Below are 15065 nucleotides of genomic sequence, written 5' to 3'. Positions count from 1 at the left end.
TATTTCACTCTGTCTAAAAAGTCATTTCCTCTCATAAAAATATGTCAATTTATGAGAAAATATATCCCAGTTACAAGGTCTGCTGGACCTTGTAGGTGGTCAGAGCAATAGATAGCAAAGAACAACCCACCCCTAACCAATCTGTACACTGAGATAAGATACCAAAGACTAGGTACAATGTACTCACCAAGAATGTTATGCTTGTATTTTTCAAGACCTTTTTACTTGAAAATGATTGTATCACAATTTAAACAGCCGGAACCAACAATACTATTCCACAATGTTTTAGAGGTATGTGTTCTAGCAAAAGGAAATCAGCAGTATAGATTTCAGAAGAGGAAACTGCAAATGCCACTCTATGCCTAATATCTTTTTTAAATTAATCAGAGATTAGGAATGTGGCAACACACAAGATACACATGAAAAAAGCGAAGCTGTTCTTACCGATGACCACTTCAAAATAGAAAAGGAAAATCAACCCTTTGTACCATAATTTCTCCCAAGCCAATAAAATGCGTAGGAACGAATTGTAATAAAAAGATATATACTTTTTATTACAACAGATATAAAATAAGATCTGAAGCAGCAAAAAAGTCAGACTAATTCTGAATAGAATGATATCAAAAAAGAACCCTGCTAATGTTTCTCAAATTAGACAAAAATATATTTCCTATGATATTAACAGAGCCTTAGTGGTATGCTGGGATTTTTTGTTTGTTTGTTTGTTTGTTTGTTTGTTTGGTTGGTTGGTTGGTTGTTTTTTTAGAATACAATAAGACCATTTTAAATTTTAAGGATGAAAGGATGTTCTGGAGCCCAACAAGGATATTTAGAAAAATGGAAGTACAGCTTGGGACCATATCTCCCAGACACCAACTTACTACGAAGCATCTTAATCAGGATAGGTTCTGATCATGAGTGGGTAAGTCAGTCAGTGGAACAAGAATGAGAACTGAACAGCACAAACAAGGAATTCAGAAAATTAAACACAATAACTAAGCATTTCAGTTTAGAGGCCAAATAATGGAACTCACAGTAAATGGCACTAAAGTTGTTCTTTGAGAAGACACATAACATGTACTCTTTACACTATAGCTTAAAAATCTCTTGCCAGAAAGTAAAATAAAGTTGTCAACAGTGGAAGAATTGAATGCTTTAACCAGAGCATGGAGAAAATGTGTGTACATGTTTGGCTGGTAAAGAAATTAAAAAGCTGACGTACAAATGTTATCAAAGATAAATTTCTTTGATTTGATTACTCCAAAGGAAAAATTCCAAATGGGAAAAGATGAAAAAGCCATCAGTGGAGAAATACACAGAACATATCAAAATGCTAAGTATTAGTATGCCTAGTCTTCAGGGAGTTCACAGGAGCTCATCATTAGATACTCCTGTCTTGGCTATAGCATGTGAATAGAATACATAGCTCACTAAAGAAGACATGGGAATGACCGACATGCCCATGAAAGCAAGCAGCAAGAACTGAGGTGAGTGCTGTGTGGGACGTTTTGCCCAGAAAAGTCAACAGACTTTAGAAGCTAGATAATATCAAGATTTGGAGACTATATGAAAAAGACAAAAACTCCCACAAATCTCTCCATGTTAGTGTGGAAGATTTGAAATTAGTTTTTCAAACACGTTAAAAATGAAGAGGTGTGTATACCATCCAACCCACCCACCTTACTCCCTGTGGGGAAAAGCCAAGTGTGTGAAAACACTGAACATAAGGAGAGCATTTAAGAGTACTTAGCATAGTCTCATTCTTAAAAAGCAAAAGTTTAGAAATCTCTGTCCACACTGGCTGATCAAACAGAACTGTAATGTCACCAAAATAGAAACTTTTATCATTTAAATGGGAAATGTCAGGAAGTGCCTGGAATAATGTCTAGGACTTATTAGAAAATAAAAAAGGAAAAATAAAGAACATTAAGCCAACCCTGACACTGGATTCTATGTTAATTTCAGGTGTAATGATTTACATTAGACATGCACAAGCATGCAAGATTTGAGCAACACTGTTAAGACTTCTCCCATATGGAATAACTCAGAATTCAAACAAGGAAATTTTCAGCTCATTCTGGTTTTTGCTATTATTTTTTCAGAACAGTAATAAGAAAGGAAGCCAAGAAATGATAGATGACTATATATGTTTATCAGTAAGGACAGATTTATAAAATCTTCAGGTTTACATAAAAAAAAAAACTGGCACAAAGTGATTCAGTGAACCAGAAATCTTAATTTCAGTGAATGTAAATGAGAAGATACAGTTGAATACAAAATTTCTTCTTTCTCTATGTCCAGAGCCTGATTCGTGGGTGTCTTAGGGTTTCCATTGCTGTGTTAAAACACCATGATCAAAAGCAACTTGGGAAGGAGAGGGTTTATTTTGTCTTACAGCTGATGAATCCATCACTGAGGGAAGCCAGGGCAGGAACCTGGAGGCAGGAACTAAAGCAGAGGCCATGAAGGGGCGCTGCTTACTGTCTTGCTCCTCACAGCTTGCTCAGCCTGTTTCTTATACACTCCAGGACCACCTATCCAAGGACAATGAACTGGGCCCTCCTAAATCAATCTCTATTTTAGGAAATGCACTAAAGACTTGCCTACAAGCAAATCTTATGAAGGCATTTTCTCAACTGAGAGTTCCTTTCCCCAACTGATTCTAGCTTAGATCAAGTTGATATAAAACTAGTCAGCACAGTAGGGTTAGTGGAGATTAAGCTCACGGCCTTAGACATACTAGGCAAGTACTCGTGAGGGAACTGTAGCCCTAACCATCCAGCTCATTCTTTATGAAGGAGAGATAATATACCTTGGGCAATGGCCTTCCCTGAGGTGAAGACTATGTTGGGCATTCCAAGTCTGGGGAACTCCAACACTAAATCTGCTTGACAACCAAACTGACACTTGGCTGAAGAGGTCATGAACTGTGAAAGGTATCTGAGGCAGTTTCGAAAAACCAAGTGCAAACTACATTCCCCCATGCAGTAGAGAGGTTCTCCGCTCAGTCTTTGAAAGACAGTGTCTGTGAATCTCAAAAGAGCTCTGGGGACATAAGAAATAGGACTGGGTCATTGAGCACCCTCTTTAAGATGGCAGCAAAATATTCCCCTGTTGAAGACCATGGATGGGAATGAAAAATCCTCGGCAGCAATCACACCATACTTATCAAAAGGATCTAGAAACAGAGCAGCAGATGAACTCTGCTTTAAGTACTCACTAACTTCTTGTCATGAAACAAGTGGAAAAAAAAAAAACCAAAATTCAAAAATACCATTCACCGGACTCATTGATAAAGAAAGTATACTATCTTTCCTGTGTCTTCCCTTGTCAATAAAATCTTGAATTTGTGGTCCAAATCCTCCAGAGTGTGAGACATTGAATAAGACTTTACCATAAAATCCAATGATTGTCCCATGTGCTAATTCACCTCTGACATGATTATCACCCTCTGTGGATGAGTTTCTCCACAACCGACTGCATGGTGAACCAGTGGCTCCCATCCATGGGCACCACCAGCAGCCTGCCTGCCTGGGCAAAGCCAGAGACCAGCAGCAGACACACACACAGAGAAAGGGAGGCCAGAAGATCTGCAGGAGCCATGGGAGAAGTGGAGTCCAGGGAATCCAGCTTCTGGGTCTTTGCTGCTCTGATTTATATGGGGATAGGGTGGAGGATGGGGTGGGGGGGGGGGGAGGAGGGGGAGGAGGAAGAGTACAGGGACAAACCTACCTTCCCCTGTGGAGGGCATGCACTCACTGCACATCCGTCAAGGCACACTCCCTGACAGTGGGTAACCAATAGGAGCAATAACAAAGGAGCAGTCTTCCTTAGGATGCCAATTGTATGTTTACCTGATCAAGAAAGCTTAAAACCTTTAGCCCTGGACAGAGGTGTGCAATGTGTCATCGGGAAATTTACAAATAGCTATGAAGAAATGTGTGACTCCACAAGTATCCCAAAAGTAGGGGAAAGTGAGTTTTGAAAAAAAGCTTGCATTTCTGGAACTGGTTTCAAAGCAAAACGAGTGTGATTTCTTCAGACTACCACACTCTTTGCTCAAAAAGGAAATGCTGCCTCTGCTTCCAAAGTGTGAAGGGAGGATCCTTAGCCTGAGTGCACGCATGAGTGCACACACCACAGACAGTGAAACAACTCTTCCCCCAATGGATACATCTGCATCACAGCTCTTTCATTAACCACTCAAAGAACATTGTGAAAGAGGGGCCACCAAGATTGTAAGAGTCAGAATACCAGGAAGTCTGCTGTGAAATGGTCTGTCCAGCGTAAATGAAACCGTAACAATGGCAAAATAAATGGACATGCTACAGAGGGAATGCAAAGGACTCAGCTGGCCAGGGAAGCAGGCGCTGAAGACTGGAGAGGATGCACAGAATTTTCCATGTTCAAAATTAACGAAACTCCGCTCCCCAGGTTCTGTGCTCCTGAGAGGAGAGCGGAATTAGGAAATGCTCAGAGTTTAAGAAGAGACTAAGGATGACTAGTCCTGGAAATATACATCTATCAGTATTGGATGGTTAAAAAGACAGAGGTACATCTGGAACAACAAAGGTATAGGGGGAGGTGGAGAACACAGAGTGGGAGATGGATTGATCAAACTATATTGTATGCATTTATGAGATTCTCTATGTATATACTCATATATATAACACAAATAATATTAAATTTTCAAGTATTAGAAGATGGCTATCACTCACTGAAAAGTGAAAAAGGAAGGTGAAGAACCTGATGTCCAGACTGACACTGGATCTTATTTTAAGAAAATAGTTCTGAATGTTTAGAACTACACATACTATTTGTGAAATAATTCCTCAAAACTAAGAAACATATAAAACTCCTAGGGGCACTTTTTAAAAGAAGAGGTAGAGTATAGGAATGAGCAAAATGAAGCTTCATTTCTTACTGTGTTTCTCACTCTGTTTCCAAAAACAGTGCAGGCTGGTGATTATGTACAAGAACGTCACGGATGTACACGCAAATCAAGAAGCACTATTACGTTTTTATATGTCACACAACTGCACAACTGTGTGTGAATGGCCTAAAGAATTAGTTGGAGCAAAGAGACTGACAATGACAGCTCAGTAAGGAACAACTTCACTGTCCAAAGCCTCCTGCAGCACCAGCTAGGAGAGGCCTCCACCAGCTCCCAAATCACGCTGTGGAGACCTCCCATTAGTTATGAATGCTTGGCCTCCTCTTAACTCTTATTTTAATCTGTTTCTCTTTAATCTGTTTTGCTTTGAGGCTTTTTACCTATCTTCCTTCCTTCCTTCCTTCCTTCCTTTCTTCCTTCCTTCCTTTCTTCCTTCTGTCTTTCCTTCCTTCCTTCCGTCTTTCCTTCCTTCCTTTCTCTCTCTCTCTCTCTCTCTCTCTCTCTCTCTCTCTCTCTCTCTGTATATCTTACTTTCTTGCTGTCTCCATGGCTGGCTGGCAGCTGCCTGAATTCTGGCCCCAGGCGTACCCCTCTCTTTCTCCCTCATTCTCTTGTTCTTCTTACTTCTCTCCCCTAGATTTCTCCTCCTATTTACTCTCTCTGCCCGCCAGCCCTGCCTATCCAAACTGCCTAGCTATTGGCCATTCAGCTCTTTATTAGACCAATCAGGTGCCTTAGGCAGGCAAAGTGAAAGAAATGCAACACATCTTTACATAATTAAACAAATACAGCATAAAAAAGTGTAACACATCCTTACATTGTTAACAAAGGCAGCAGAAACAAATGTAACACAGCTTCACATAGATGATTTTTTTCTTGTTTATTTTGCTCAGCTTCCCATAGTTAAAGTAATATTCTGCAGCAGAAACAAATGTAACACACCTTTGCCTAGTTAAAATAATATTCCATAACACCTCTCTCTTCATGTGCTACAGGAGAGATAACATACCTTGGAAATCGGCTTTCCCTGGTGGCAGTTGATCCCGCCAACAAAGACCATGTTGGGCATCACAGGTCTGGGGACCTCCAACATAAAGTCAGTGCGTAACAACCAAATGGACACTTGGCTGACGAGGTCCTCCATAGTCACTGGGGTCTGCAGAACTTCAGAGGCAATGTCTGTAGCAATTTTGAAAAAATAGGGGCAAAATGCATGCTCCCCCATGTAGGAGAAGTAGTTCCACACTCTCTCCGTGAAAGTCATGGTGTCTGTGAGTTTTGAGAGAAGTCTGGGAACAAAAGAAGGAGGGCTGGGGCACTGGGCACCTGCTTCAAGATAGTGACAAAATATTCCTCTTGAAAAGATCACTGAAGGGAGTGACAAATACTTGGCCACAGTTAAGCCGCACACATCGAAAGGATCCAGGAATACAGCATCAAAAGAACTCTGCTTCAAGTACTCCACTAACTTCTTGTCATTAAACAAATCTCTGCAATGTGAAAATAATAATTCAAAGAAACTACGGGCTGGACTCAATATCAGAGGAAGCAGTCCTTCTGCTGCACCTTTCCATTGAACATCAAGAAAAACCTTGAACTCTTGGTTTAAATCTTCTAGGGTGTGAGAAATTGAATAGGTCTTCACTGTCACATTCAGAGATTTTCCCAGCTGCCAACTCACCTCTGGCACGACTACCACCACCTCATGTCCTTTGTGGATGAGTTTCTCCACAACCGACTGCATGGTGAACCAGTGGCTCCCATCCATGGGCACCACCAGCAGCCTGCCTGCCTGGGCAAAGCCAGAGGCCAGCAGCAGACACACACATAGAGGAAGGGAGGCTGGGAGGTCTGCAGGAGCCATGGGAGAAGTGGAGCCTGGAGCAATCCAGCTGTGGAGACTCTGAGCTCTTCTAACAAAGGAGGAAGTGTGAGTGAGTTAAATCTGCCTCCTCAGGAGGGCGTGTACTCACACCATTAAGAAACAACAATCCCAGACAATGATTTACTTGGGAGAACAGTAGTAAACGATCTAACATTATTATGAAATGTACTCATTTGCTCTTCAGATAAGAAGGGTGTGTGATCTATTTCTTGGACAGAATCAGGCAATGAGAGTTTAGAAATAGTTGTGAAAAAATATACTTGACACCGAGGAATCCAAACGTTTTCACAAAGGGAAGTAAAAGTTTCAAAGAATCTTACATTTCTAGAATTGGTCTCAAAGCAAAACCTGGACACTTTCTTTAGACCATGAGACTGCTCCAAAGGAATTTGCTGCCGCTGGTTCCAAAGTCAGGGAAAGGGTCCTTAGCCTGGTCCTGCCCACGATCAGTGGTTAGAAACAGCTCTGCCAGATGAGCAATGCTGCTTGTCCTCGGGCATGTGCAGTAGAATTCTTGTCCCACTTTCAAACACTGTGTGTCCTCGGAATTGCTGATGTAAGAGTGACAACCATCTTCACAGACCACTCCAGGGACTAAAAGGAAGTTGACATCATCCCCATTCCAACATCCCGATGTTGTAGACAGTTGCATATTCTATGGAGAGGGTGAGAGCTCTGATGGTACCCTGGGACCTTCTGCACAGATCTATGGATTTGTCTCCCATGTCACTGCTGCATTTGCGTGGTTGTCTCCACCTTGTGGTTGCTGTGAATGGTGCTGACAACTTTATCTCACACAGGTTTTTCTTAGGAATTGGTCCTTTCAGTGTACATTCCCCCTCACCCCCTAACTCTCCCACCTCCACCCTCCATCCTCAAGCTCCCAGTTTACCCAGGAGATCTTATCTATTTCCCCTGCCTAGGGTGATCCATGCATGTCCCTCTTGGAGTCTTCCTTGTTACCTAGCTTCTCTGGTGTTGTGGTTTGTAGCCTGGTTGTCCTTTGCTTTACGTCTAATATCCACTTATGATTAAGTACATACTGTGTTTGTCTTTCTGGGTCTGGGTTACCTCACTCAGGATGTTTTTTTTTTTTTTCAGTTCCATCCATTTGCCTGAAAATTTCATGATATGATTGTTTTGTTTGTTTGTTCTTTTAACCATAATACTCCATTGTGTAAATGTACTCCATTTTCTTTATCCCTTCTCCCATTGAGGGACATCTAGGTTGTTTTCAGATTCTGGCTATTATGAATAATGCTGCTATGAACATAGTTGAGCAAGTGTCCTTGTGGTATAATTGTGCATCCTTTGGGTATATGCCAAGAGTGGTATAGCTAGGTCTTGAGGTAAATTGATTCCCAATTTTTTTTTTGAGGAACAGCCATACTGATTTCCGAAGTGGCTGTATAAGTTTGCACTCCCACCAGCAGTGGAGGAGTGTTCACCTTTCTCCACATCCTCTCCAACGTAAGCTGTCATCAATGTTTTTGATGGAATCTCAGAGTCATTTTAATTTGCATTTCCCTGACAGCTAAGGATGTTGAGCAATTCCTTAAATGTCTTTTAGTCATTTGAGATTCTTCTGTTGTGAATTCTCTGTTTAGTTCTGTACCCCATTTTTAATTGGATTATTTGAAAGAGATATCTTCATAGAGGGAGCCATTATGGGGTTAGGGAGAAACCTAGTGCTAAGGAAATTCCCAAGTACCCACAAGGATAACCCCAGCTAAGACTCCAAGCAATAGTGGAGAGGGTACCTGAAATGACCTTCCCCTGTAATCAGATTGATGACTTTCATAATTATCATCATAGAACCTTCATCCAGTAACTGACGGAAGCAGATGCAGAGATCCACAGCCAAGGACTGGGCGCTCCTGGAGGCCAGTCGAAGAAAGGGAGGAGAGTTTATAGGAGCAAGGGGGGGGCGGTCAAAATCATGAGGGTGAAACCCACAGAGACAGCTGACCCAAGCTAGTGGGAACTCATGGACTGTGGACTGACAGCTGGGGAACCTGCATAGGACCAAACTAGGCCCTCTGACTGTGGGCAACAGTTGTGTGGCTTGGGCAGTTAGTGGGGCTCCTGACAGGGGGACCAGGATTTATCCCTAGAGCATGAACTGGCTTTTTGGAGCTCATTCCCTATGGAGGGATGCTTGCTCAGCCTTGACGCAGCAGGAAGGGGCTTGGTCCTGCCTCAACTTGATATGCCAGACTTTGTTGACTCCCCATGGGAGGCCTTACTCTCTCTGAGGATTGGAGGGGGGGGTGGTAGGGAGGGAGGTGGGGGGAGCAAGTAGAGGGGGGGCAGGGAACTGTGGGTTGGTATGTAAAATGAAAAAAAAAAAAACCTTTTAAATAAAAAAAAAAAAAAAAAACTACTAGCTCACAAGGAAATTCTGGTTCCCTGCTGAGAACCGCCAGGCCGCTCTGCAGAGGGCTGTATCAGCATTTTTAATTTCCCACCAAGCCTGGTCAGTGTCTGGTCTCCATAGACGCTCTAAAGAAACTTTTACCTGTTGTTTCAGTTTGGGTTGGGGGTTTGGCTTTGTCTTCATGGTGGTGTGGAGAGCATCTTGCAGTTTCTATTTGCATTTCTTGAAACCATTCCCACATCCTGCCTGATCTTGCCAAGACAAGAAAGCAAAGCTTAATTCTGAAAGGCCTAACCCTGCGTCTTCAGAAACAACATTGTCTCTCCTTCCCACGGATGACTTGAAAGTCTCTTGTGCACTGAATACACCCCACCCCGGTATGTGAGAAAAGTACCACTCCGTCTTTAACGTTCAGCACAGCATCCATTCAGAATTGTTGCTCTAACTAGGTAGAAGTTTGTTGAGCTGTATAGACTCTGGGTCTGGTTAATCTTGGTACAAGATGTTTTTATTTATTTGCAAGTATTTTTCTTTTTTCTTTTTTTTTTTTTTAGCTGAGGATCGAACCCAGGGCCTTGAGCTAAATTGCCAACCCGCAAGTATTTTTAAATAACAAAGTTCATTTAATTTTTTTTTAAAAATCAGGTATATAACACATTATTTTATGTATTTATTTGATTTTTTGAAAATTATTATTTATGTGTATGTGTGTTTTGCCTCCATGTATATATGTGGACCACATGTGTGCAGTACCCATGGAAACTAGAACTTCCTGGGACTGGAGTTACTGTTATAAACTGTGATGTGGTTGCTGGGAATTAAACCTGGGTCTTCTGAAAAGCAGCCAATATTCTAACTACTGAGTATAGTTCCAGCCCCATAAATTATTTTAAATATTCATAAGGATGAGAAAAGTTTGTTATTATCTTAATTATTTTAATATTCATCATATTTTTAATTCTGATAAGAGTTTTGGAAACTATATTGTTTAATGGAATGCATATGTTTTACTTGATAAAGTACTATACACATTTTACACAAATGAATTCATATGTATATCTTGTTATTCTTGATATTCTGTCCTATTATTGTTTTAAAGATGAACAAAGTCTTTTGAAACTCTGAATCAGCCAGTATAAGAATTAAAACACACAGGTCCACTGGTACAAAACATACACAAAGAAACAGAGTGTTTGATCTGAGTTCACTTGAATCCTAATTGAAACAGCTTACAGCCACGGTACAGTCCAAAGTCTTAAAAGCTGTCTTAGTCAGGATTTATGATAACCAAAAGCATCTTGGGGAGGAAAGGATTTACTTCAGCTTTCCACTCCTATGTCACACTACCTCAACGAGGGAAGGCAGGGTAGGAACTCCAGGCAGGAACTGAAACAAAAGCCATGTATGAATGCTGTTTACTGGCTTGCTCCTCGTGACTTGCTCAGCCTGCTTTCTGACACAACCCAGAACCACTAGCCTGAGCCCCCCCCCCATATTAATCACTGATTAAGAAAGTGCACCCCAGGCTTGCTTCCAGGCCAATCTTGGGAAAGTAGTTTCTCAGTTGTGGGTCCCTCTCCTCAGATAACTTGTGGTATCAAGTTGACACAACCAAAAGAGAAAATAAATGGTATGATACTGGCAGGGTCCTTTGCATGTTATGTGTGCCTGATAAACCTTCTAAACTAATAAAGGAACTTAATAACATGGCCAGATAGAACATTAAAGACAAATGTATACTTCAACTACCAATAACCACTTCAAAACCAAAATAAACTAACCTGTACTCCATAGCTTTAAAATAATAAAAACCTAGAAATACATTTTAAGGATGAAGATAAAAATTTGTCCGTAAGGGACAATTTTTAAGTACAAAATGTTATAATGGGAATAGAATAAAATCTAAATATGTAAAATAGAATGCATCTTCCTGACTAATAAGACACTATCAAAACCACCCGTATTTCTCCAGCGTTTGTTTGCTTTGTGGAGCTTCACCACAACAATTTTCAAGGGTTTATATTTGGTTATGAGCACCAATGTGTCTGTATGGGGGTGTGTGCAGGTGTGTGAGGGTTCCCACAGAGGCCGGAATCAGGAGTTAGCTTCCTGGAGCTCAGGCTAAAGGTGGTTGTGAGCAGTCTGACATGGGTGCCAGGAACTAAACCTGGGTCCTCCACAAACGCAGCAGCTCTCAACTGCTGAGCTGTCTCTCCAGCTCCGACAACACAGTTTTAAGGGAGAATATATTATGGACATCACTAACCCAATTTGGAAATCAGTAAGCATGAGATCTATACTAAAACTTACCGCAGAGGCCATCAGTGGAAATGCAGGGCTGCCTAGGAGTGTGGTGGAGCTGAGAGGCTGGAAGCAGGCAGAAATAAACGTGGAAAAGGAAAGCCTGATAAGGATGTGTTGCAAGTCTGTCACCAGAGAATGAAGTCCACCTCAAATAATGTTAGTGATCTGCAGTCGCCACTTAGCAGCAACTAAACTCAGGTACCTACACCTCATAGGGTCAAGTTCTCAGAAAAATATTGTCAGCCTTAGAGGAATTTAAAATGCCACGTAGGAGATGGTGTAAACATTCTGCTATTTTTAGTCTTGGAAACAGCAATATGTGTTAAAATTCAGTTTTCAAAGAAAAAGCTAACATTTAAAGTGAAGGGAAAAGTTAACCAATTCGGATGACCCAAAATAAAAACCATGTCAATTAAAAGATAAACAGCCATAGAGCCAGAGAGGTGGCTCAGGAGGATTGGCTACTTTTCCAAAGGACCCAAGTTCAGTTCCCAGCACCCACATGGCTGCTCTCAGCTATGTGTAATTCCAGTTCTGGGTGTCTGATGCCCTCTTCTGGTGCCTATGGGGTACTGCATGCATGTGATTGCCATACATAAAGGCAAAACACTTCACACATAAATAAAAATTAAAAGATAAACACCTAAGTTAAAAAGTGCAGCAATATTTGAATGGCTAAGTATTACTATTTCTGAACTCTAGAGGCTGGTAGCAATTGGAAAGATGGAAAAAGGATGTCAATGTTTAATTTACCAAGGAGGAAATGTAAATTGCCCAACTGTCTACCAAAACAGATAGTGAACATTGAAACAGCTACACAGAATTTTTCACCACCAAAACTGACAAAACTTTAAAAGCTGGACAAGATCCAGAGCAGAAGAGGGCATGGAAAATGAGAACTCTCACATAGAGCTGACGGAATGATGAGGTTGCTCGGAGTTCTGAAAGCAATTATTCAAATGCACTAATCTGTGGTGTGTGCATACCTAGACCTAGCCGCTCCGCTCCCCAGTCTCTCACTGTGCTGCTGAGACAAGGAGCAGAACTAGGAAGTGCTCTGTGTTTAAGAAAGGACTAAGGAACCAGGCTATGGTGGCACACACCTGTAGTCCCAGCACTGGGGAGGCAGAGGAAGCTTATTTCTGAGTTCAAGGACAGCCTGGCTTATGGAGTGAGTTCCAGGGCCACAGAGAAACCTTGTATCAAAAACAGAAAAAAGAAAGAAAGAAAGGACTGAGGATGATTGGTCCCATCAGGAATTAAATATCTATCAATATTTGTGGGTTAGAAGGACATTTAAAACAACCCAGTTGTCATTCCAGGGTATGGGAGAAGTTGGAGAGGCTAGAGAAGGGGTGGATTTGGGGAAAGCACGTTATATACATATATTAGAGGCTCAAAAAACTTAAAGATAATTTTTAAGAGAATATGATAAATTTACTGTTGTGATGAATGCTCACTTACTGGGAAGTAAAACAGGAAAATGAAGACCTTACCTCCAAGCTGATGCTGGCTTATTTTAAGAAAATAGCTCTGAATGTTTAGAACTACACATACTATCTGTGAAGTAATTTCCTGAACCTGAGGACACAAATCTCCTAGCAGCATTTTAAAAAAGAGGTAGAGTACAAGAATGAACAAAATGAAGCTTCATTTCTAACTGTGTTTCTCACTCTGTTTCAAAAACAATAATAAATGCAGCCTGGCGATTCCAAGAGTGTCGGCGGTGCACACACCTGTCAGCAAGCAAGGTTAAGAAGGTGCACTAATGCATGATTTTGTGTGAATGATCAAAGATTGTTGGGGCAAAATAAAACTGAAAATGACAGCCTACAGCTCTGTAAGGAATAATTTTGTTGTCCAAAGCCAGCTCTCTCCCTCTTCATGTGCTAAAGAAGAGATAACATACCTTGGAAAGTGGCCTTCCCTGGTGACAGTTGATCCCGCCAACAAAGACCATGTTGGGCATCACAGGTCTGGGGAAATTCAACACAAAATCTGTGTGGAACAACCAAATGGACACCTGGCTGAAGAGGTCATCCATAGTCACTGGGGTCTGCAGAATTTCAGAGGCAATGTCTGTAGCAATTTTGAAAAAATAGGGGCAAAATGCATGCTCCTTCACATAGGTGAGAAAGTTCCACACTCTCTCCGTGAAATTCATGGTGTCTGTGAGTTTTGAGAGAATTCTGGGAACATAAGAAGGAGGGCTGGGGCATTGGGCACCCTCTTCAAGATAGTGACAAAATATTCCCCTGCTGGAGACCACGGACGGGAGCGACAAGTACTTGGCCACAGTTAAGCCGCACACATCGAAAGGATCCAGGAACACAGCATCAAAAGAACTCTGCTTCAAGTACTCCACTAACTTCTTGTCGTTAAACAAACTCCTACAGTGTGAAAACAATATTTTGAAGAAACCTTTGCCTGAATTCTTTAGCAGAGAAAACATTCCTACTTCTTGAGTTTTCCATTGATTGTGAGCAAAAAACTTGAAATGGTGGTTCAAATCTTCCAGCGTATAAGAAACGGAGTAAGTTTTCATTGTAATATTCAGGGATTTTCCCAGTTGCCAACTCACCTCTGGCACGACTACCACCACCTCATGCCCTCTGTGGATGAGTTTATCCACAACCATCTGCATGGTGAACCAGTGGCTCCCATCCATGGGCACCACCAGCAGCCTGCCTGCCTGGGCAAAGCCAGAGGCCAGCAGTAGACACACACAGAGAAGAAAGGAGGTCATCAAAACTGCAGAAGCCATAGGAGAAGCACCGTCCAAGGCAATTCAGGGACTATGACTGAGCTCTTCTAATTTAGGGAGAGTAAGCTAGAAAGCTGCCCTCTTGAGGAGGGCATGTGAGAAAGTGCACTCCTTGACAATGACTGACTTTTAAAAACAATAACAATCGAGCCATGGCCGAGATACCTACTTGTTTGTTTTCCAGATAAGAAGGGCTTGTGATCTTTTCCTTGGACAGAATCACACAGCGTGAGTTTAGAAATAGTTGTGAAGAAATATACTTGACCCTGAGGAGTCCAAAAGTTTTCACAAAAGGAAGCAGTTTCAAAGAATCTTACATTTCTAGAATTGGTCTCAAAGCAAAACCTGGACACTTTCTTTAGACCATGAGACTGTGCTCCAAAGGAATTTGCTGCTGCTGGTTCCAAAGTCAGGGGAAGGGTCCTTAGCCTGGTCCTGCCCACGGCCAGTGGTTAGAAACAGCTCTGCCAGATGAGCAATGCTGCTTATCCTTGGGCATGTACAATAGAATTCTTGTTCCACCCCTGAACTCCGAGTGCTGTAGATTGCTAAAATGAGATAGGCAACTTTTTTTTCTTTTGGTGTTTCGAGACAAGGTTTCTCTGTGTAGCTTTGTGCCCTTTTCCTGGAACTCACTTGGTAGCCCAGGCTGGCCTCGAACTCACAGAGATCCACCTGGCTCTGCCTCCCAAATGCTGGGATTAAACGCGTGAGCCACGACCGCCCAGCTAAAATAGGCAACTATCTTATGGATCACTCCAGGGGTTTGATGGCACGTGACTGACATCTCTCTCACATTTCCCTTTCACATGTTCAATGCAGGGACAGTCACATATTCCAA

The 15065-nt window shown here is 41.8% G+C and overlaps 1 protein-coding gene across 1 annotated transcript in view; it reads right to left on the bottom strand.

Annotated features, from left to right (window-relative positions):
• LOC118573473 (UDP-glucuronosyltransferase 1A1) overlaps positions 1-14263 on the bottom strand; it is a 76815-nt gene extending 62552 nt beyond the window's left edge. Inside the window, exons 1-2 of the mRNA XM_036173803.1 lie at positions 13687-14263; positions 5904-6220 (exon numbers count right to left, since the gene is read on the bottom strand). Coding sequence (XP_036029696.1) covers positions 5904-6220; positions 13687-14224 — 855 coding nt within the window. The 5' untranslated portion in view covers positions 14225-14263. The remainder of the gene's footprint in view (positions 1-5903; positions 6221-13686) is intronic.
• Between the last annotated feature and the right edge of the window lie 802 nt (positions 14264-15065).

Source organism: Onychomys torridus, chromosome 23, assembly GCF_903995425.1.
Source record: "Onychomys torridus chromosome 23, mOncTor1.1, whole genome shotgun sequence".
Lineage (NCBI taxonomy): Eukaryota > Metazoa > Chordata > Mammalia > Rodentia > Cricetidae > Onychomys > Onychomys torridus.
The sequence above is the reverse complement of the archived record's forward strand: the minus strand, read 5'-3'. Positions and strand labels throughout refer to the sequence as shown.